Genomic DNA, 24,293 nt, shown 5'->3' with positions numbered 1-24,293 from the left:
CCATATGTGCTTTGACCAGGCAAGCCAGAGGTTTGGAACCAGCGACCTCAGTGTTCCAGGTCCATGCTTTATCCACTGCGCCGCCCTGGTCAGGCTAACCCGACAGTTTTAAAAGTCAACATATTGACTTCCACATGCCTTCAAGGTATAGAAGCTTGTCTTTTTTAAAGCTTATTCCTGGATTTATAAATAACATGGCCTGAGCCTTTATCTGTATGCATAACACTGTAAAAATATCTATCCCAACTCAAAAATTGCTCAATTTCCAGTCTAAATATTTAATTTTCTGTGCTTAATTGCAGTATTTATCCATACAGCTAAAACAAATAAAAACAACCCAAACCTTGGGGCATTTCTTCCTTCTGGAATTAAGTGATATTTGGTGAGAAGGTTGAATAAACCAGGGCTGGCCTGGAGTCCCTGAGCGCCCAGCTGGCCCCCAGCCTGAGCACGGAGACCATGGGTGAGCTCCTTCCACCAGGGCCAACACTCACGGACACATCTGGAGACACAAGCAGATTTCCCACCAAAGGTGGGGGACCTTGGACTCTAAGGAAGAAACCAGTCAGAGTGGGATAAAGTAGAGAGGTTTGAGGAAGGTTAGACCTAAATCCACCTTAGGACGGGATCTGGATTTGAATTCTAAATGACACACTGTGACTGACAAGGGTGTAAGCATCAAAGCCACTATCATGAGGAGGTCCTTCAGAAAAGGAAGAGTAGAGAGCTCAGCAATCAACAGGTTGGTGGGGTTCTTGACCACGTCTCCATGTGAGCAGCCTCCGCAAACAATGAAAGCATTTTCGAACTTCTTTCATCTAATATTCCCTTTACCACATTGCACCTGGCAACCACTCCCTTCTAGCTGACCACAGGGAAGGAGAGAGGTGCAGGCTTTCAGTCTTTTAGTAGTGAAATGAAGGTAGCCCCCAGCATGGTCCCTGCCCCACCTCCAGCCACATGACTCCCGTCTGGTCCCTTGTCCCCACATAGTCTGGACCCGGTCTCCTGCAGCAGTGTTCTCTCCAATCCATCCTTTAAACTTCTACACACTCAGCTTCTGACACCAATTCCATCTGATTCCCCAAGTTCTGGAGAATTTATTCCTGAATGCAACCTTGCCAACTCTGAATGCTTCAGGCTGGTATTCCAAACCCTCCACCAAACTAGCCACAAACCAACGGAACCCTCCCTCCTTCCGGAAGCCCCAGCCCAGCAGCTTTGCTGACATCCTTCTTGCTCCTTGTGCCCCTTTCTGTAGGGGCACCAACACTGGCATGTCTCTGCCCTTCTCTCCCTATATCAAGCTCAGTCTTGGCATATAGGGAGCACCTCCCAAGTTCCTATTCACATGTCCCCAAAACATTAGATAACATCACATACTCAAGTATAGATGCTGGTTTTCCTCACTGGTGAATTTTATTTGGAGTACTCTTGACCCATTCTATTTGCATAAAAGCAGAATTTACTGAATTGATCATTTCTCTTTCCTGTCCCACACTGCTCTGCTAACAGAGTCCTTTCCTTGCCATCTGTCCTTTGGTCTTCAGAAAAAAACAGGTTGCATTCCTCCACTGCCTCTCAGCTAAAACCATCTGTACCCCCCAGAAAACAGAAATCATAGAAAACTGAAAAGTTTAGAGGCTAACAGCTCTTAATATTTTGAGACCTCCATAAACTACCTGTTCTAAACTTGCCCCCATATTGGTGTGGGGGAGGAGGGAGAGTAGCTGTTTGATTTATGGCTAGCAGAGCTTTTTTTAATTTCCAGTCTTGCATGTGTACATAATCAAGAACACATCTTAGAGATCATTCCAAATCAGTACAGAAAGCTGCTTATTCTTTATAACAAACACAAAATATTCCACTATAATGGGTAAGTATTCAACTAGTTCTCAACTGATGCATGTTTAAACTGCTTCCAGTTTTGTGCTGTTAAAATGATCCTCCAAAGTGCTAAAGAGTTATCCACTGCATGCTGTCCATCATGAAAGAGACAATACAGAGAAATCTATTTCCAAAAGAAACAAAGGAAGAATAAACTACAAACTAATGAGATCATGTATTCATTTCCTAGGAATGCTGTAACCAAGTTGCACAAAATGGGTGGATTAAAACAATAGAAATTTATTCTCTCACTGTTTTGGGGGCAGAAAGCCAAAATAAAGGTGTTGGCAGGGCTGACTCCTTCTAGAGGTCGAGGGAGTTTGTCCATGGCTGTTCCCAAGCTTCCGGGGTTGCCTGCAATCCCTGATGCTCACTGGCTTGTAGATGCCTCACTCTAGTCTCTGCCTGTCATCACACACCTTCTCTTCCCTGTGCGCACAGCCTGTGTCCAAAGATACCTCTTCTTGTAAGGACACTAGTTAAGACTTGATTTGGGGCTCTCTAACACAATGTAACATCATCTTAACTTACTACATCCGCAAAGACCCTATTTCCAAATAAAGTCAAATCCACAGGTTATGGGGAGTTAGGACTTGGACATACTTTTCTGGGGGCACACAATTCAAATCATAAGAAATTGGTGCCCCGGCCGGGTCGCTCAGTGAACAGAGCGTCATCCTACAGTGCCGAGGTCGCGGATTTGGTCCCCCGGTCAGGGCATGTATGAGAAGCAACCAATAAGTGCACAACTAAATGAAACAACTAGTGATGCCTCCCCTCTCAAATCAATGGAAAAGTTAAATAAAATTTAAAAAAAAAGAAATTGGTTGACTACAACAGTGGTTTTCAAGCTTTTTACCCTTGAGGATTGGTGAAAATAGAATTATTTCAGGGACTGCTAAAGCAGAAATCACCCTGAGCATAAGCGAATTTGACTAAGATTACTGGGTCTGTAGTCCTTATCCAACATCAGGGCGGGTAACTCTTGTGGACCAGCAGGGAATTCTGGCTGAGCGGTCCTCGGCCTGGAGGTGGGAAACACTGGACTACAAGGTGTGTGTGTTAGTTTCCTAGGGCTGCCACACCAAAGCCCCACAGACTAGGCAGCTTAAACAATAGAAACTTCTCTCACAGTGCTGGAGGCTAGAAGTCCAAAATCAAAGTGTCAGTTCCTTCTAAGGCTGAGAGGGAGAATCTGTTCCAGGCCCTCTTCCTGCTTCTGTAGCCTCAGGTCCTCCTTGGTGTGTGGGTAGAATTCTCCTCCCTGTGTCTTCACATCGTTTCCCCTGTGTCTACGCCCAAATTTCCCTTTCATGGGGACACAGCCACATTGGATTAAGGTCCACCCCAATGACCTCATCTTAATTTGATCATATGCAAAGACCCTATTTCCAAATACAGTTACATTCACAGGTGCTGGGGGTTATGATTTCAAGATCTTGGGGGGGGGGGGGCATAACAACTCACAACAGGTATGTGGGAATAGAATGGAAAGAGTAAGGGATTGGGAATAGGGTAGCAGAGCTGAGGGGAATGTGACATTTCTGAGGGTACCTTTTTGAGGATCTCTGACTCTCAGAACCATGGTAATATTCCACATACTCAAAAAGTAAAGGATTAAGAGCAAGCAGGGTTTGTGAGGAACAGCAAATGAAACACAAATAGTAACAAATGTTCAAAGCTATATCACAAACTACCTAACCACACTGGAAGACTGAATCTAAGGAACTTCAGAACCTGGTATTCTGACTGTATACTGTAAAGTAACCTAAAAGGTTACTGTACCAGAACTGTTAGCCACCTGACACTGCTTTAGTATATACAAAGATCAAGCAAGTAAGTAGATGGTGGCTCCTGGGTCAGGAGAACGGAGTTACAAATAAGGAGAGGGAGGCCAGGAGGAAGCCTGTGGCGCTACAGCAGGACGGGAAGCATCCATATGAACTCCTGAGTGCTCAGACACATACAGACCCCATGCAGAAACAAGGACTGAGGTGCGTGCATGTGTGCGTGAGAACACGCACAGTATTTCCTAGCTCTCTCCACTGACAGGCCTAGAGGCAATGACACCCCAGTAGCAATGGGCACAGCTGGCCCCGGGGAGAGCGACCATCCTGGAACTGCCCACTTGAAAGTCCCATCTCCCAGGAAGTACCTTTGACCTGGGCAAAGCAGGGTGGGTAGCAACCCTCTCTGGCACCTGATCTTGGTTTGTAAATACCATTCTCCACTGAAAGGAACCAGGACCGTTAGGAAATACACACGACAAGCCTGGAGTACCTTGCGGTACCAGAAAGTGATGAAGGACTCAGAAATGATGGGGCATGTCAAGAGGACACAGGCTCCAACAGGAAGGTGCTCCCAACTGCAAAGTCTAGGACAATCTGAGCAACAACATAATGGAAGCAATGGGCTACAAAGTGAGTGACAAATAAAACAAGTAACTATTAGTCTATACTTAAATAATAAATAAATGGGGGAAAGAAAGGAACTCCTCCTTACAGTAGAACTGCAATTAATGTATAAGGAATGATGGAATAGACAATCACCATTAGGCAAGCACAGTAATAGTAGTAACAAGTATAAACTGTTGAAGGTCCACCAGAAATAGAATATTTGCATAATGTCAAAGTATCCTCAACAAGATACTTATTGATTTTAAAGAGAAAAACAGCAGCTTATCATGGAGAAAGTGGCAAATATCCCCTAAGTGACCACAATCGCCATCATCAGGAATGAGATGAGTCAACATCCTGCAGCTCCTGGTACAGTGAGAAGACACAGCCTTCCCTTCTGTCCTCTTCTTGCCAGAAATGCAGCTCAGTCTAATCATAAGAAAACATCAGACAAACCCAAGTGAGGGACCTCCTATAAAATAACTGGTTAAAGAAATCAAGGTCCTGAAGGACAAACACCATCTGAGGACAAACACCATCACAGACCCAAGGAGACTGAAGGAACATAACTAAGTGCAATGTGGGATTCAGGACCCTAAAAAATGACATCAATGGGAATGATGGCTAAATTAAAATAACATCAGCAGATAACTTAGTAGTATTGTGTCAGTGTTATTTCAGTTGTCAATAGTTGTACCATGGTCATATAAGATATTGTTAGGGGAAATTAGGTGAAGGGAAAGGGAATCCTGAGTATTACTTTTGTAATATCTCTGTAAAGTATGAGTTATAAAAATAGAATGTTTCGCCTGACCAGGTGGTGGTGCATTGGATAGAGCATTAGACTGCGACGCAGAGGACCCAAGTTCGAAACCCTGAGGTCTCTGGCTTGAGCACAGGGTTGCTGACTTGAGCATGGGATCATAGACATGACCTCCATGGTCACTGGCTTGAGCCCAAGGTCGGTGGCTCAAGCAAGGGGTCACTCTCTCTGCTATAGCCCCCCCCCCCAAGGCACATATGAGAAAGCAATCGGTGAGCAACTAAGGAGCCGTAACAAAGAATTGATGTTTCTCATCTCTCTTCCTTCCTGCCTGTCTGTCCCTCTTTCTGTCAAAAAAATAAATAAAAATAGGCCCTGACCGGTTGGCTCAGTGGTAGAGCATCGGCCTGGAGTGCAGAAGTCCCAGGTTCGATTCCCGGCCAGGGCACACAGGAGAAGCGCCCATCTGCTTCTCCACCCCTCCCCCTCTCCTTCCTCTCTGTCTCTCTCTTCCCCTCCCGCAGCGAGGCTCCATTGGAGCAAAGATGGCCCGGGCGCTGGGGATGGCTCTTGGCCTCTGCCCCAAGCGCTAGAGTGGCTCTGGTCACAACAGAGCCATGCCCCGGAGGGGCAGAGCATCGCCCCCCCCCCCCGGTGGGCAGAGCATCGCCCCCTGGTGGGCGTGCTGGGTGGATCCCGGTTGGGCGCATGTGGGAGTCTGTCTGACTGTCTCTCCCCGTTTCCAGCTTCAGAAAAATACAAATAAATAAATAAATAAATAAATAAAAAATAAAAGTTTTAAAATAAGACTGCTTTAAGGAATATTCTTGTATATGTGTCATTTCATTTATGCATGAGTTTACATCCTAGTACACATCCAGAAATGAAATCACCAGGTCCAAGGCTATGTCCCGGTAAAAGTATAGTCAATGCTGCCAAGTCACCCTCCAGAGAGGCTGTATCAGTTTACATTCTCACTACCAACATATGAAAGTGTATATAACCCCTACCTCCTACCAACACAGTGTTATTCTAAAACTTTTTACTCTATTGGTCAGGTAAAAACTTCACTGTAGTTTTTCATTAACGTTTCTCTTACTATAAGCAATAGTGAGTATCTATCCATATTTTAAAATATTTTCCATTTCCTTTTTTGTTAATGGACTGTTGATTTCCTCTGATCATTTTTCTACCACATTTTCCATCATTTTCTTATTGATTTGTAAGAGCTCTTTATCTATCAAGGAAATTAGTTTTTGTAAAGGCCTTTGTCACTCCAAGATTAAATAATTTTTCCATGTTTTATTTTTACTATGTCTTTTGTTTTTCCCCCCACTTAGTACTCAAAATACTTTTGAAATAATTTAATATGTTGTTTATAATGGGAGTAATATAAATCCTCATAGTTTGGAAAAGGGAAAATTTAAGTAATCTAACATTTCCAACCAGGACTTTAAGACTTGCCAACGTAATTCCAAGTTTATATTAGTCAAGAGCACTGTTTAAAGCAGGCTTGATTTCATGTTAGCTGAATTTTTTTACAACGACTTTTAAGAACAAACCAATAACGCAATAATAAATATGCCTGAACCAGATAAAGACACACTCTCTGCACAATATCTGTCTTCATGTTTCCTTTATACCCTATGGGAAAACCACAAACCTCAGTGTCAGGCTACAATGTCACAATTTAATCTATTTGGTGGTTTGGGGTTGCACAAAATGGGAAGCACCAATAATTTGAATCTCAAAAACGTGCACACACACACCTGCTAGTGCTCTGCTTTCTACCTGCAACCACACCCAGGCTGAGGCCCTCTCTTCCATCAAACCTCCTGTCTCCCAAGGTCACAACAGTCTCTCCCTACTAAAAATTCCAAACACTCACTCTCTATACTGCTCATTGAAAACATCTGCAATAACCTTCATCCTGTGGCATTTCTTCTATTAAATTTTTGGGTTTTATTTTTATTTGTTATTTTTGAGATAGAGATAGGATCAGAGAGAGTGGAAGGACAGAGAGATGATAAGCATCAATCAACCTGTAGTTGCTTCACTTTATTATTTAAGATTTTAAAAATTGATTTTAGAGACAGGAAAGAGAGAAAGGCAGGAGGAGGAGCGGGAAACATCAGTTCGTAGTTGCTTCTCGCATGTGCCTATATCCGGCAAGCCCAAGGTTTCAAACTGGCGACCTTAGTATTCCATGTTGAATGCTTTATCCACTGCACCACCACAGGTCAGGTATAGTTGCTTCATTTTAGTTGTTCAATGACTGCTTCTCAAACGTCCCTTGACTGGGGGGGAGGTGTCAAGCCAGGCCAGTGACTCCTTGCTCAAGCCAGCGACCTTGGGATCATGTCAATGATCCTGCACTCAAGGCAGTGACCCCTGCTCAAGCCAGCAAGCTCGCATTCAAGCGGACCAGCTGGCAACCTGCCGGGGTCCAGCCCCGGGGGGGATCCAGGGGTCCCACAGGAAGAGACGGCGTCGGCGAAATCGAGTGAGAGAGCCGAATTCTTTTCTTTCTCTTTTTTCTCTAGTTAGCATTTACTGCCAGGCATCTCTACCAAATGCTAGTACAGCTCCTTTTTTATACACACACACCAAGTTACAATTACATGGTATTAATCATTGCTTCTGTTTCACTATGTTTACATGTTTCCAGATAACAGTTAGTTTATATCTGTAAACTACAAATCATTCAAAGTACAACTAAAAAATAACTTGAATAGCGATAACATCGGTAAAAGCTTTTAAAGGATTAGTACTAACTAATAACTCAACTTTACTGTTGTTTGTGAGTCAAGGGGCAGAGAGAGATTAACAGACAAAATCATTAAGGACTAGCAAAGGACCACCGCTTGCTCAGGCAAATGGCCTGGAATTTATGCAGTGTCCTGGCTTTTCTCACAAGATAACAAAAGGCTTGCCCATTGAGAAACTGACTTAACATTAAGAGTAACTTTTACTTAAAGATATATAGAGTGCACTCGCAAGATAGCTTAGTAGCAACATAATTTCAGAAGACATTAATTGCTATTGCTTCTATGGATGCCCCCCGCCATACCTCTCATTATCAGAAGAAAGAATTTTTGGGAAAGTTTATAAATCTCATGAGTGTCTCACTGAGAAAGTCCAGCAACTGCCTTCAGTCATAAAACAATTCTCTTAGCAAAACATCCTTTTCTTGCTGACTGCATTCCTATCCCAGGCCATGCAACAGGCCATTCCATAACACCTTATCTAAGATTCTATTGTCTGGTTAAACTTTATTTATTTACTATATTCATACACTAGCTAAGTTCTGGCTATATTCTTTCTAACATGATTAATAATAAGAAATTCTCCTACAAACTTAACCCTTTACGAGGGATATCATAGCCAGCCTCTTATGTTTATGAGCCCAGTTCAAGGGGCTTACAGGCTTTTCTGTGGAACTTACACCTTCTGTCTCATTTCCAAAGAAATTACTACAAATCTACAGGGAAAGTACGGTACTATTATCCCTGTGCCACAAATAATAGCACACACCCAGAAAAAGGGGGGATATAAGGCCAGATTAATTCAAAAGATTAAAGGGGGAAGTATCGTGCCTTTCCTTGCGGTGACTTTGTCAACCCGCAGCTGTTGGTCTTACTGCGGTGACTCTATCTTCTTTTGCTGTGACTTTGTCAACCAGCAGTTGTGGATCTTCTTCTGCTGTGACCTAGTTAGCCAGCATTAGTGGATCGGCTCCCGACATCTCCCCCTTTTTTATTATTTAAATAAAGCTTTTGTATTTTCACCGTTGTTTCTCTGAGATTGCTGTTTAAGAGTCGGAACATGACTGGAAGGACAAGAAGAGTGATAATTGCCACAGCTATTATTATGCCTATATCAGTAGCCAGAGAGGTCAGGCCATGCATAGAAAACATACTTTTAATGTTTTCAACAAATTGATCAGCTACTTCTGAGGCAGAGACTAAAGAGCCTGAATGTCCTAAGTTTTGTATCTGCTGATGTAATTCCCTTAAATCTAAACTAATATCACTATTATTCCATACACCTAACAAATGATTCTGTACATTATTCTATGCTATGATAGACTGATTGTATTCTAAAGGAGTCACACATATCCACCTGAATCCTGCATGGCATCTAAGAGTCATTCTAGCTTTCATAGCTAACAGCTCATTACATATGTGAATAAAAGCCTCCTCTAAAGCATTCACTTTCAATTCTAACTTCCTATCTATAGTCTCCTGTACTGCTAATGCAAGAGATATATTACGAGATAAACTATCCACATGATTTGCAGTGTGAACTGATTGAGCTAAAGCAGTGGTGGAAGCAGCTACAGATCCTATAATAGCAATAAGAGCAGTAATTCCCAAAATCAATTCAGCAACAAATCGCTTTCCTCGATGGTGAGCAAGCGCTTCAGAAGCAGCCTGTAGTGCATGCAACCCTGGGTCATCATACCAAGGCTGAGACAGACTAACAGGTAACATCACATAAGGTGGCTGTCGCAAAATAAACATAACTTGAGCTTTGGTGTCAATAGATAGACAATTTGTTAAAACACAGCGAGAGCAGGAAATGCTAAATATAGAATTATAAGTACTAACAGAAAGATTACTGTCCATTGTAGCAATCAAGAGTACATAAGGAGCCTGTACACAAGCCTGAACAAAAATATTCTGAGCAGGATAAGGGTAAGGCCTAACCAAATATGCTGGTGCAGCAGCTGCAATTAGCTGCCAAAGCTTTGTTTGATACCTGGTGGTTAATTCATCCTGATAAGTCAGCTGTGCAGGTATCCATCCAGCAGACTGCCAACGTGTGACGATTTTATTTAAAGGATTATATTTATCTGACCAACTGTAATCGTCTCTCATTTTCTGCACTAATTTTCTATAATCATATTCAGAATAAGGACTAGACCAATCTTGTACAGTGAAATTAACAGCATATGCAGTATAATTCATATAATTGTAATATGTACATTCTTGCCATGGGGGAAAACCAAATCTATTCTCCACAGACCACCAGTAAGGCTCTTGAGTTGCCTTTTTTGGAGGATAAAGTTTACATGGGTGAAATCCCTTAGGAGGCAATGTAACAGGATTATACTCATGGGTGTCAGGGCCTCCAGGCATTAAAATTGTGAGAGACCATAAGTCTCTTGTTGGGTGTCCAGGTTTATTACTTTTAGGAGAGTCAGTCAAAATAGTCTTAAGTGTAGTAGGAAAACACCCAGAAATCTTGTGAGTATTATTAAACATAAAACATATAGGTACCTTATCCGTTTTTCCATGAAATGAGAAATTTGAATCAGTTTTATGCATAATAAAAGAACTACATGATCCTCCTAAAAACTTAGTATGATTATTAAACACAGGTATATCATCTCCTCCCCAAGTAACAGGCTTAACTAATGGTGGATTTGGAATATAAGCCCAATAAGATTTGTTTTGTCCAGTAGCCTCAACATTAAGTACCTGAATTGAAAGTACAGCTAGCATAGCAATAAACATATTAACAGGGTTACGCTCTATATTTTGTTGACGACAAATTGAATCAGCCCTTTCAGACAACGCCTTCAACTGGCCCCAGGTTGGTGGGTTGACAGTTCGAGTAGAGCGAGCCATCCGTTGATAGGGAGGTCGTCTAGCTCCCTGTAGTGACAATCGCTGTATCCCTCGAGTAACAGGATTATACAGAGAGTTCTTTGATGGCTTTTGCTGGAAAGTCACTGGTGACGCGGGTGGCACAGAAGTCTCCTCCGGACTGGATGGTGTATAAGGAGGAGGAGGAGGGAGATAAGGAGGGGGCGGCAGCGGCAGCGGAGACCTCCGGCGAGGCATGGCGAATCAGCCGGTCTGGGATCCAAAGAGGCGAGTCAGCGTCCTGTGGAAATATACAAGCATACCCTCTCCCTTGAGTTAAAATTACATCTGGACCTTTCCATTGACCTGTCAATAAATCCTTCCACTTTGCCATTGGTTTAGGCTTATCCAGATCCAGATTCCAGTGTCTCAGCATGCGAGTGTGGCCTTGAGAGTCTGAATTAAGATTGTTAATGACAAACAAAGCATGATTTAAAAGCTGATGTGGGGAACTATATTTTAACTCACCTTCCCGTAGTTTTTGAATCTGCATTTTCAGGGTCTGATGAGTCCTTTCTACTATACCTTGTCCCTGTGGATTGTAAGGGATGCCAGTAATATGTGAAATATTAAAGGTGTTACAAAACCTTTTAAAGGCAGCTGATGTATATGCTGGAGCATTATCAGTTTTAATAGCCTTTGGCATTCCTAGAATAGCAAAGCAGTGAAAAAGATGTTGTACTACATCCTTAAAGGCCTCTCCAGTTCGTGCAGTACAAGCAACAACATTTGAAAAGGTATCAACACAAACATGTACATAGCAAAGTTTGCCAAAAGATGAAATATGACAGACATCCATCTGCCAAAGGTCATTGGGTCGGAGTCCTCGTGGGTTAACTCCAAAACTACGATTAGAAAAGTGAGTAGGGCAAGTGTTACAGCTACGCACGATAGCTCGAGCAGCTTCACGAGATAGTTGAAACTGCCACCGGAGTGCAGATGCATTCTGGTGATGTAAAGCATGTGAAAGTTTTGCTTCTTCTACTGCTGTAAACACTGCTTTCTGCTGTGTAAGAAAATCAGCAAGACGATTTCCTTCGTGTAGTGGCCCTGGAATAGAAGTGTGAGAGCGAATGTGGCCGATAAAGAAAGGGAGAGTTCTGGAATGAATCTGCTTTTGTAGGCTGTTTAAAAGTGAAAAAATCGTGGTTAGATGATGTGGTAAAGAAGCAGTTTCAATGTGAGGAAACATTTTAACTATATACTGTGAATCAGTGAACAAATTAAAGGGAACATGTTTCAATTTTTGAAATGCTGTTATAACAGCAATAATTTCTGTTTTTTGCGCTGATTTCTCCTGAGTTTCAGTGATAATATGCTCATCCCCTATAATTGTTACAGCTTTACCATTAGATGAGCCATCAGTAAAAACCAGTGCAGCTGGTGGCGGCAGCGGATTTCTAGAAGTTTTAGTGGGAAAAATTACTGATTGTCTTTTTAGAAATTGCAGCAGTGGGTGAGCAGGAAGATGAAATAAAACCTGCCCTGTAAAATTACTAAAAGCAATTTGCCATTCTGAATTTAGCTGTAATAATGCTTGAAATTGATCCTTATTATAAGGAACAATGACTTCCGCCATTTCTTTACCAAACAACTCTCTGCTGCGGTTTCTTCCTTTAATTATAAGAGTAGCCACCAAATCAGTATAGGGCATAATAACTTTCTTGTGAGAGACAGGTAAGTGAAGCCACTCTAGAGGGCCATTCTGCCACAAACATCCGGTAGGAGTGTGTTCAGTGGCTAAAATCACAAGCTGCCATGGTTCCTCTATAATAACTCTGACTAAATGTTGATTATTAATTACTTCTTCTATTTTTCTAAGAGCTTTTGCCGCTTCTTCTGTGAGCTCTCGAGGAGAAGTTGGATCAGCATCTCCTCTCAAAATATCAAACAATGGCTTAAGCTCTGCTGTAGTTAATTTCAAATAGGGTCTGATCCAATTAATGTCTCCCAATAATTTTTGATAGTCATTTAGAGTTTTTAAATGATCTTTTCTTAATTGTAACTTTTGAGGACTGACAATGTCTGTAGACAGAACACGTCCCAAGTAATTAAAAGGTGGCTGTACTTGAATTTTTTCAGGGGCAATTTTTAATCCAAAATTCTGTAAAGACTGAGTTGTTTCTTGTAAAATATTATGCAATTTTTCCCGATCAGGCAGAGCAAGCAAAATGTCATCCATATAGTGAATTAAATAAAGATCAGGATATTTTAATCTTATTGGATCTAAAGCTTGATTCACAAATTTTTGACAAAGCGTGGGACTGTTTTTCATTCCCTGGGGTAATACCTTCCATTGATATCTCTCATAAGGTTGTTTAAAATTTTCTGATGGCAGACTAAATGCAAACCTTCGACAATCCTGTGTAGCTAATGGTATAGTAAAAAAGCAGTCCTGTAAATCTATAACAATTACACTGTAGCCATGAGGCACCGCAACTGGTGAGGGGTTTAAGGGTCCTTATTTGCCTATATAAATCATTTTCGTATATCTGGAGCTATTTGTAAAAAGACAAAACAGTGTTATTAGCTGGATTAAACAAAAGAGAGTAAAAGTTTTCCGAAGAAACAGGTTCAGCATCTCCTGTAGGATTCCAGCGTCTCTTCAACTGTTGAATAATCCTGTATATCAACATTCAAAAGAAATTTTTTAAAGTAAGAAGCATGATAAAGAAGATTTGCAGGAGTTCCAGTATACGAGTTTCCTATATTCATAAAAACATTTCTACTCCATTAATTAACAGGCAATTTAAAGAACACGTTAAAGCTGGAAAATTCCAGTGACTTTCATTATTTTTCTATATTAAAAAAATCTACACCTTTGTTAGGCAAATCTACTCTGCTTCATGCTCTGTAGCCACAGCAAGCAGCCTGAAGCTTGAAGCAGTTTAGTCAAAATCAACAAGCCTTTAGGATTCATCTTTTATTCTATTTAAATTTAAATGAGCATGCTTTACCTGTTTCAATTAAAATTATAAATTTGTAGGGATGATATCTTTATAATATTAGAGCCAGCATATTCAATTTTTGCATGCAAGAACTTAAAAAATCACATTTAGACAACATTAAACAAAGACCAAACACAAACAAGAATCAGACAAAGTAGACAAATCAGACAAATTAGAGAGAAACCCGGGATTTTAGAGATTAGAATATGGCCTGCTTGATTTTTACACAGGGCAATTTTGATTGGAACATATTGGATAGAAACCAAACAGAACTCTCTCTTGAAAAGTTTCAAGAACGGCCGTTTATGAGATTCTGTTTAGCCATATCCAAACAGGTGTTCCCTTTGCCCTCTTTTCAGGCATAGAACAGGAAAGAAATAAAATGAGTTGAGAGAAAGAGGAGAACAAAAAAAACTGTAATTTTTCCAAACTCTTAAGTCCTTCTATTTTACTAAAGAAAATCAGATAATAACACAACTTTAAAACTCATCTCAGTTTTCTAATCATTCTTGACTTCTAATAGCTGCTGCAACCGGCAGCCGGAATCCCTCCATTTCAACCCCCACAAGAGGCTTGCTTCTCATATTTTGCATGGAGGCATGGGTGGTTCAGTGGTAGAATTCCCGCCTGCCACGCGGGAGGCCCGGGTGAGGTCTGAGACAGACCGGAGTTGACAAATGGATTCAGGCTGGCCCCAATTGTTATCGGGGCCTGAGGCTGGCCCCCTTGCCAGTTTCCCTGATTGCTACTTGGATTACTTGTCAGATTTGAATTATGTGGGGGCTGCCATTCTATTCCTAACTTTGGTCCTAATGGCTGTCCGTTTTTGTGAAATTTAGAACGGCACTGCTTTGCCCAATGATATCCTTTTTGACAGCGTGGACACAAAGTCTTAGGCAATGGGACATTATTATTAGCATTATTAATTATGGGAGCTGTCCCTTGCACTCCTGGGCCTGCTTGCTCACTCTTGTTAGGGCATTGTCGGCTAAAGTGGCCCGTTTGATTACAAGTAAAGCAAGTAAGACTTCCCTTAGAGGAAGCTTCATTGACAGAAGGCATTTTTCCTTGATACATAGTCTTAATAAATTGAGGATACGTTTCTCCTTTTAAAGCTGCAGCAATAGTTACTCCCTGAACAAAAGCAGGATTTACATCCTGACAGGCTTTGATGAAATCTCCTATCGTTCCTTCTCTCCTCACTGACCGCAACATAGCCTGGCAAGTGGAATTAGCATTTTCATAAGCCAACTGTTTAATTATAATATCTCCTGCTGCCTCATTTGAAATAACTCTTCTTACTGCTTGAATCAACCGAGCAACAAACTCCTCATAAGGTTCATCACCTTTCTGTTTTACTCCTACCACAGTAACATCTCCACCAGACAAAGCTGGCAACTTTCTCCAAGCTGATATAGCACAATTATTCACTTGTATCAAAGCTGGTTTAGAAAGTTTTAACTGTTCACTAACATCAGCAAATTCTCCTTCTCCCGTAATCATTTCTCTAATCACAGGATCATGAGTCCTCCTGTTCCTAACTGCCTGTTGTTTAGCTTGCTCCTCATATTCAGCTCTCCAAAGGAGATAATTTCCTCCAGATAAACAAGCTTTAGCCACTTGTTCCCAATCATAAGGAGTCATCCAATTATGAGAAACTGTTTCTATCAAAGACATAGTATAAGGAGAGGTGGGTCCATATTGACTGCAAGCCATTTTCAACTCTTTCAATAATTTATAAGAAAGCGGCTCCCATGTAGGATCCTCCTCATCATCAAATTCACCAGCCACAGCCACAGGGAAACATAATGCCAAATCAGTTTCCCCTTGGTCGCAAGAAGCTTGAATTGCCTTCTGCAACCCTGTTAACCCAGATGATTTTTTCTTTTCATTATCATCTGGTGATTGTACTGGTAGAGGCAAAGACATTTTAATAGCCTTATTTTCATCCTTTTTGTCAGTCTTGGAGGGATATAATATGGGCAAGACTGTTTTTGACTTCCAATCCTCATTATCCCTATTATTTTTAGCTGCCTCATCTTCTAATTCAGCCTCATCTGTTGGAGATAAAAGATTTTCACTATTATCCTGATGTTTACTTAATTTTAAAGAGGCCATAGCATGATTTGTAGTATCTTGAGACTGCCTTTTACTTCTAATTAACGGAGTCTCTTCTTTTGGAGGAGCAGTTGCCTTAGAAAGTTTATGCATCTCATGTTCTGGATTTAAGGCATCTTTAATCAAGCTCCATAAAGCAACTGTATCAACTGGGACCTTTTCTGGTCCATGTACCTCATAATAAAGTTTTAAATCTTCTCCAACTTGAACCCATTCCTCGAAATCAAGCGTTCCCTCATCTGGAAACCATGGAGAACATTTTTGTATGAATTTCATAAAACGAGCTACTTGTTTAGAGGAAACATTAACTCCTTTTTGGGAAAGTGTATACTTAATGACTTTTATAAAGAGTCTTCTTTCTTTAGACTCAGTATGGCCCATGACTTCTCAAAATCTTAAGTTCTGAAATTCTCCACCTATCCTCACCCTGTCTTTCTTACAGGGGGGTCTGCAGCACCCTGAGTGGAGTCCTAGCCGTCCCGAGACAACGAGGGGGGATTACCTGTAGGTCCCTGTTCGGGCGCCAAATGCCGGGGTCCAGCCCCGGGGGGGATCCAGGGGTCCCACAGGAAGAGACGGCGTCGGCGAAATCGAGTGAGAGAGCCGAATTCTTTTCTTTCTCTTTATTCTCTAGTTAGCATTTACTGCCAGGCATCTCTACCAAATGCTAGTACAGCTCCTTTTTTATACACACACACCAAGTTACAATTACATGGTATTAATCATTGCTTCTGTTTCACTATGTTTACATGTTTCCAGATAACAGTTAGTTTATATCTGTAAACTACAAATCATTCAAAGTACAACTAAAAAATAACTTGAATAGCGATAACATCGGTAAAAGCTTTTAAAGGATTAGTACTAACTAATAACTCAACTTTACTGTTGTTTGTGAGTCAAGGGGCAGAGAGAGATTAACAGACAAAATCATTAAGGACTAGCAAAGGACCACCGCTTGCTCAGGCAAATGGCCTGGAATTTATGCAGTGTCCTGGCTTTTCTCACAAGATAACAAAAGGCTTGCCCATTGAGAAACTGACTTAACATTAAGAGTAACTTTTACTTAAAGATATATAGAGTGCACTCGCAAGATAGCTTAGTAGCAACATAATTTCAGAAGACATTAATTGCTATTGCTTCTATGGATGCCCCCTGCCATACCTCTCATTATCAGAAGAAAGAATTTTTGGGAAAGTTTATAAATCTCATGAGTGTCTCACTGAGAAAGTCCAGCAACTGCCTTCAGTCATAAAACAATTCTCTTAGCAAAACATCCTTTTCTTGCTGACTGCATTCCTATCCCAGGCCATGCAACAGGCCATTCCATAACACCTTATCTAAGATTCTATTGTCTGGTTAAACTTTATTTATTTACTATATTCATACACTAGCTAAGTTCTGGCTATATTCTTTCTAACATGATTAATAATAAGAAATTCTCCTACAAACTTAACCCTTTACGAGGGATATCATAGCCAGCCTCTTATGTTTATGAGCCCAGTTCAAGGGGCTTACAGGCTTTTCTGTGGAACTTACACCTTCTGTCTCATTTCCAAAGAAATTACTACAAATCTGCAGGGAAAGTACGGTACTATTATCCCTGTGCCACAAATAATAGCACACACCCAGAAAAAGGGGGGATATAAGGCCAGATTAATTCAAAAGATTAAAGGGGGAAGTATCGTGCCTTTCCTTGCGGTGACTTTGTCAACCCGCAGCTGTTGGTCTTACTGCGGTGACTCTATCTTCTTTTGCTGTGACTTTGTCAACCAGCAGTTGTGGATCTTCTTCTGCTGTGACCTAGTTAGCCAGCATTAGTGGATCGGCTCCCGACAGCAACCTTGGGGTTTTGAACTGGGAACCTCAACGTCCCAGGTTGATGCTTTATCCACTGTGCTCCAGTCAGGCTCTTCTATTAACTTTTTTTTTTTTTTTTTACAGGGACAGAGAGAGAGAGTCAGAGAGAGGGACAGACTGACAGGAAGGGAGAGAGATGAGAAGCATCAATCATCAGTTTTTCGTGTGACACCTTAGTTGTTCATTGATTGCTTTCTCATATGTGCCTTGACTGTGGGCCTTCAGCAGACCGAGTAACCCATGCTCGAGCCAGCGACCTTGAGTCCAAGCTGGTGAGCTTTTGCTCAAACCAGATGAGCCCGCGCTCAAGCTGGTGACCTCGGGGTCTCGAACCTCGGTCCTTCCGCATCCCAGTCCGATGCTCTATCTATTGCGCCACTGCCTGGTCAGGCTTCTATTAACTTTTTGTTGATGTATAAGTTAGGTCACCAAATTAACAAGCATATATTTCTTAGTATCAAACTTTTTCAAAGCAAGAACACCCTCATTTCTTGAGATGCCAAAAAATCTACTGGAGGCCCTGGCCGGTTGGCTCAGCGGTAGAGCGTCGGCCTGGCGTGCAGGAGTCCGGGGTGCGATTCCCGGCCAGGGCACACAGGAGGAGCGCCCATCTGCTTCTCCACCCCTACCTCTCTCCTTCCTCTCTGTCTCTCTCTTCCCCTCCCACAGCCGAGGCTCCATTGGAGCAAAGATGGCCCGGGCGCTGGGGATGGCTCTGTGGCCTCTGCCTCAGGCACTAGAATGGCTCTGGATACAACAGAGCGATGCCCCAGAGGGGCAGAACATCGTCCCCTGGTGGGCATGCCGGGTGGATCCTGGTAGGGCACATGCGGGAGTCTGTCTGACTGCCTCCCCGTTTCCAGCTTCGGAAAAAAAAAAAAAGAAAAAAAAAATCTACTGGAGAAGCAACTCTTTTTATAATCAAGAAACTTTTTTTTTGACAGAGACAGAGAGAGGGACAGATAGGGACAGAGAGACAGAAAGGAGAGAGATGAGAAGCATAAATTCTTTGTTGCAGCACCTTAGTCATTCATTGATTGCTTTCTCATATTGCCTTGACTGGGGGCCTACAGCAGAGCGAGTGACCCCTTGCTCAAGCCAGAGACCTTGGGCTTCAAGCCAGTGACCTTTGGCCTCAAACCAGCGACCATGGGGTCATGTCTATGATCTCACGATCAAGCCAGTGACCTTGGAGTTTTGAACCTGGGTCCTATGCATCCCGTCTGACGCTCTATCCACTGCACCACTGCCTGGTCAGTATATACGTCACTATGCTCAAGTAGAACATTCAGGCAGCCTAGAGATAGATGGCGTTAGTGGTCCTGCAAGGTCATTTTCATTTATGTAATTTTTATTGATTGATTTTAGAGAAAGTGGAAGGGAAAGGGGGGGGGGCATCCTTTTGTTATTTCACTTTATTTATGCATTCACTGGTTGATTCTTGTATGTGCCCAGGTTAGGGAACAAACCAACAACCTTGGTGTATCAGGACAATTTTCAACCTTTTTTTTCATGGCACAAACACACACTAATTACTAAGGTCAGTGCCCCTGACTAAATACAACCATTTTCATCTCATGGCACAAATAAATTCGTTACTAAAGAAGAGGTCAGGGCCCCTTTTTCTTTAGTAATTAGTTTATGAGTGCGTGAGAAACAAAGGTTGAAAATCACTAGTAACCTAATGAGCTACCTGGCCAGGGTCCTGCAAGGCCATTTTTGACTAGTAAGCAGCAATTAAAAATACAAGTAAGGAACTGCCAAGTAAGACAAATTAGTCAAAATACAATGGGTGTTTCTTTTCCTTTTGAAAAAAATCACCCATCTTTTCCATCTATCAGTCAAAATCCTTATTATGGTTTTGTTTCATACTGCATCTTAAGTTATGTGCTTTAGGCACAGACACATAGTATTTTAAGCTGTGATAAATACACTGATTATTTTTCTGGAATTGAATATCGCAATCAGATCATCTCTCATTTTACCAAGTATGATATAAATAAGAACTATTTCACATTTTGTCTTTCTTTCTTTTTTAAGTGAGAGGAGGGCAGACCAGAAGAAACTGGCACAAAATATTCAAAGTACTGAAAAGCAAGGACCAACAACCAAGATTGCTCTACTCAGCAAAGCTGTCATTTAGAATTGAAGGACAGATAAAGAGCTTCCCAGACAAGAAAAAGCTAAAGGAGTTCATCACCACCAAAACAGTATCGCAAGAAGTGTTAAAGGGTTTTAAGAATAAGGAAAAAAAAACTGACCGAGCCCTGGCCGGTTGGCTCAGTGGTAGAGCGTCGGCCTGGCGTGCAGGAGTCCCGGGTTCGATTCCCGGCCAGGGCACACAGGAGAAGCGCCCATCTGCTTCTCCACCCCTCCCCCTCTCCTTTCTCTCTCTCTCTTCCCCTCCCGCAGCCGAGGCTTCATTGGAGCAAAGTTGGCCCGGGCACTGAGGATGGCTCCATGGCCTCTGCCTCAGGCGCTAGAATGGCTCTGGTAGCAACAGAGCGGCACCCTGAATGGGAAGAGCATCGCCCCCTGGTGGGCATGCTGGGTGGATCCTGGTCGGATGCATGTGAGAGCTGACTGCTTCCCCGTTTCCAACTTCAGAAAAATACAAAAAAAAACAAAAAAACCAACCTGACCAGTGGTGGCACAATGCAATGTCAACCCAGGAGGCTGACGTTCCAGGTTCAAAACCCCCAGGACACTGGCTTGAGCACGGGTTCACCAGATTGAGCGCAGGATTGCCAGCTTGAGTGGGATTGACATGATGATCCCAAAAGCCAAAGGTCTCTGGCTTGAGCACAGGGTCCCTGGCTCTGCTTGAGCCCCCCAGTCAATGCACGTATGAGAAACAATCAATGAACTAAAGTGATGCAACTACAAGTTGCTGCTTCTCATCTCTCTCTCTTTCTCTCTCTCTCACACACACACATAAACAAAAGGTTAGAGAGTACAGCAAAATTTAAAACTTGAGTAACAATAAAAAGTGTGAAAAGAGCCTGACCTGTGGTGGTGCAGTGGATAAAGCGTCGACCTGGAAATGCTGAGGTTGCCAGTTCAAAACCCTGGGCTTGCCTGGTCAAGGCACATATGGGAGTTGATGCTTCCAGCTTCTCCCCCCTTCTCTCTCTCTCTCTCTCCTCTCTCTCTCTCTCTCTCTCTGTCTCTCCCTCTCCTCTCTAAAATGAATAAAAAAAAAAGTTGTATTTAAAAAAAAAAGTGTGAAAAGATATAAAGAAGAAATTCATAGAAGATATACAAATGGCCATTAAACAAATGAAAACATTCTTGCTCCATGTAAATGTAAATTAGACAAGAAATAGTCTATAAACCATTGGTTTGGAAAAGATCTAATATCGTGTTGGAGAAGATACCTTGCTATCGGTACTCTCATTTGCTGCTAATGGTAATATAAAATGATAAAGCCTTTTGGACAATAATTTGTCAATATTGGCTAACATTTCAAATTTGCATGGTCTCTGAACCATCAATTCTAAAACTTTAGTTCTATAATTCTAGAGAAATACCATAGATGTGCACAAAGATTTAAATAGCGCCCATTCTACAAAGCAGTTTAACAACCAAAAGCAAAAACAAAAAAAGCCAACTGGAAATACTCTTAATTATGTCCATTAACAGGACAATTTTAAGTAAGTGAGGATTTGTCCATAATACAGGATATACGCAGCCAGTGGAAAGTCGCAGACCTGTGCATACTGACGAAAATACATATAATGTATGTATGTGCAAGCCTGCCTGGCTGGGTCAGATGGTTAGAGCATGGTCCAGATACCCAAGGTTGCGGGTTGGGACGTCTCCCCACCCCCCACCACTGTCAGCCTGCGTGCAAGAATTAACCAATCAATGCATAAATGAGTGGAACAACAAATCGATATTTCTTTCCGTTCCAATAAAAAAATATGTGTAAGCCATGCTGGGAGCCTTGAAACAAAAATTCTGTAACAATGCATATGTGGTTTAGACCTTTATACATAAGAATAGACAAGTCTATTAATATGTGTGTAACTGTTGGAGCCTGGGAGGAAAGCGAACATGTTCACCTATGGTTACTTCCCAGCGAGGAGCACAGATTACGATCCTTCATTTCAGCATCTACCAATCCTAGGCCCTCAGGACGGGCAGCCACCAACTCGGGTCTAGGGGCTGCAGGAGGGCCGCCGGTGCCGGCTCTGTTTGGTTCCCTGCCGTGTGTGCCCTGCCGGGCGGAGTGGGCACTAGGGTTTGTGTCAACTGAACGAGGGAGCAAGCAGCTAATGCATTACTCGTGTATAAAACAACTTGAAAGCGGGAAGGAAGAAAAGCGCAACTAAGGGACTTAAGTGACCAGGCTGGTGAAGTCGGTTCCCAGTCCACACTCTCAGAATTCGCTCCTCGAAACTGCCTTCAGCTCCACGAGCCAGGAGCCAGGAGCCAGGAGCCCAAGGCCCCTCCACCTCATCCGGCCCAGGAAAAAGCCCCTTCTGTAGTCACACGAGCCGGGACTCAGGCGTTACGGCCTGGGGATGCCGCGCAGAATGATGCGAGGCTGAGCCAGGAGGAACCAAAACGCACCGAGCGCTGGGCGTCCGCCGCTCGCCGCGCGTTAGACGAATAAATCTCCCAGGCTCCCACGCCACGCGAGGGCTGCAGTCCCCGCGTCTCCGACAGAGGACGAAACGGGATCGGAGTCCCGGGGTGCTCTTTGAACCCCAACCCGGGCCCACTGGTCCGGCTGCCCTCACCTGCCGGAGTGGCCGCCAGAGGGAACGCACGCAGCCGACGCCCCCACAGAAGAAGCGCCCTGAGCTCGCGCGCCATGGCCGTCCTCTCGAGCGCCCCGCGCAGGTGCGCGCCGGGACGAGGCTTTCCTTGGGTGCGGCGCGGTGACGTCACGGTGCGCGCCGGGCTGCCCTGTCCCTGCCTGCGCCGGCGGGTCAGCGGGGGCCTGCATGGAACGTGTGGGGCTAGTTGGACCTGGGGACAGGACCTCCGTGACCTTGTGTCGCGTTGTCAAGGGCGACGGGCCGAACGCAGAGCAACCCTGGCACTCCACAGTCAGCTGGGCTTTCGTTTGTGCATCCCTAAAATGGGGCAGATGTTCGCATCCACCCGGGAGGATTTGAAAAGACGGCGCCCGGGCAGAAACAGTTAACGTTTCTGGAGTCTTTGTAAGTGCCCAGCGACTTATTAAGTCAGTCTTTTCAAACCAGCGCAGGCCACATATCTAATAGGAGTGGAAGGGAGAATTTTAGGCTTGACTTGTCTACACCAAGACGTGAACTCCGGAACCAACCCCCTCCAGCAAAACTGGGTTATTCATTCCATTTCACGCACCCTGCTGGAGGTAAGGATCTAGTTGGGGATTCAGATCAAATCCCTTTCTCACAGAGTTCCAAGCCAGGTGAAATACAGATCCTCCAGCACCACCTGAAGTGGAACCCAGGCGGCTCCCGAAATGATTCTGAGGCACAGGCAAGACTCACTGCCAAAACTACTTTTTTTTCTTGAGAGTAAAATTGCCTTTCTCCTTAAAAAAAGACTGCCACATCAAACTGTGCAAAAATGGGGTTACTAGAGAGTGTGACAAATAGCAAAATACAGTGTCTTCCTTGGGGGCTTGGACATAGGGCGTTGGAGGAATGTGTCGGGGAACATTTCCAGAAGGAAGGAGTCAAGAACAACCCCCAAGTTCCAGGCCTAAGCAACTGAGAAAGCATAAGAGACGGACAGATTTGAATGGAAGACCAAGGTCTCCGACCCGGAAGACCAGCAGCCTCCTCTCTAGCCTCCCTCACCCCCGTTCTCTAAACCCCGCTGGATCATACGCTCCTTAGTCAGGGTCCTCCAGTGGTTTCCCTTCACGTTTATGGTCAATCCCAAACCCTTCCCGGCCCTGCAAAACCTTCCCCCTGCCTCTCTCCCTCACTATACTGCGGACGTACCAAGCCAGTCCCAGTCAGAGCCATTCCCAGGAAGGATGTCACTGCAGCTACTCGGGGTTTAAGGAGTCTCCGCCTTACGTTTCATTTGTTGTTCGAACACTCATGAAATCATCTTTTGTAAGAGCTGACTCATTGGTCTTTGGGGCAATAAGTCTAGGTTGGGGAGTCCTGGCAAAGGGAAGAGGGAAGCCCAGACTTCGGTTAAGGATGAGGAAACTTTGCTGAGATAGGCAGGACCCAGGCCCTGTGGAGGGCAAACCTGCCAGGTTCCAGGCACACTTACTACGGGGCCTGCTGTCCTCTCTTGGCCTGTGGACTTCAGAGACATACCCTCAGCCACAGATCTTTGTGATACTGTGTCCTCTGGTAGCTCAGGAAACTGTAGTTTTGTTTTTGTTTTTTTAATTTTTTTAACAGAGCCAGAGAAAGAGTCAGAGAGAGGAATAGATAGGGAGAGACAGACGGGAACGGAGAGAGATGAGAAGCATCAATCATCAGTTTTTCGGTGCGACACCTTAGTTGTTCATTGATTGCTTTCTCATAAGTGCCTTGACAGTGGCCTTCAGCAGACCAAGTAACCTCTTGCTCGAGCCAGCGACCTTGGGTCCAAGCTGGTGAGCCTTGCTCAAACCAGATGAGCCTGCGCTCAAGCTGGCGACCTCAGGGTCTTGAACCTGGGTCTTCCGCATCCCAGTCCGATGCCCTATCCACTGCACCACCGCCTGGTC

At 43.4% G+C, this 24,293-nt stretch overlaps 1 protein-coding gene across 2 annotated transcripts in view; it reads right to left on the bottom strand.

Annotated features, from left to right (window-relative positions):
- TRAP1 (TNF receptor associated protein 1) overlaps positions 1-22,495 on the bottom strand; it is a 197,228-nt gene extending 174,733 nt beyond the window's left edge. For both annotated transcript variants that reach the window (XR_010751169.1, XM_066382716.1), the window contains exon 1: positions 22,366-22,495. Coding sequence is in view for 1 of the 2 variants with exons in the window: in XM_066382716.1 (XP_066238813.1) it covers positions 22,366-22,441 (76 nt within the window). In the remaining variant the exon portion in view is untranslated. The remainder of the gene's footprint in view (positions 1-22,365) is intronic.
- Positions 22,496-24,293: the final 1,798 nt, after the last annotated feature.

Source organism: Saccopteryx leptura, chromosome 4, assembly GCF_036850995.1.
Source record: "Saccopteryx leptura isolate mSacLep1 chromosome 4, mSacLep1_pri_phased_curated, whole genome shotgun sequence".
Taxonomy (NCBI): Eukaryota; Metazoa; Chordata; class Mammalia; order Chiroptera; family Emballonuridae; genus Saccopteryx; species Saccopteryx leptura.
This window is presented reverse-complemented; position numbering and strand designations above follow the sequence as displayed.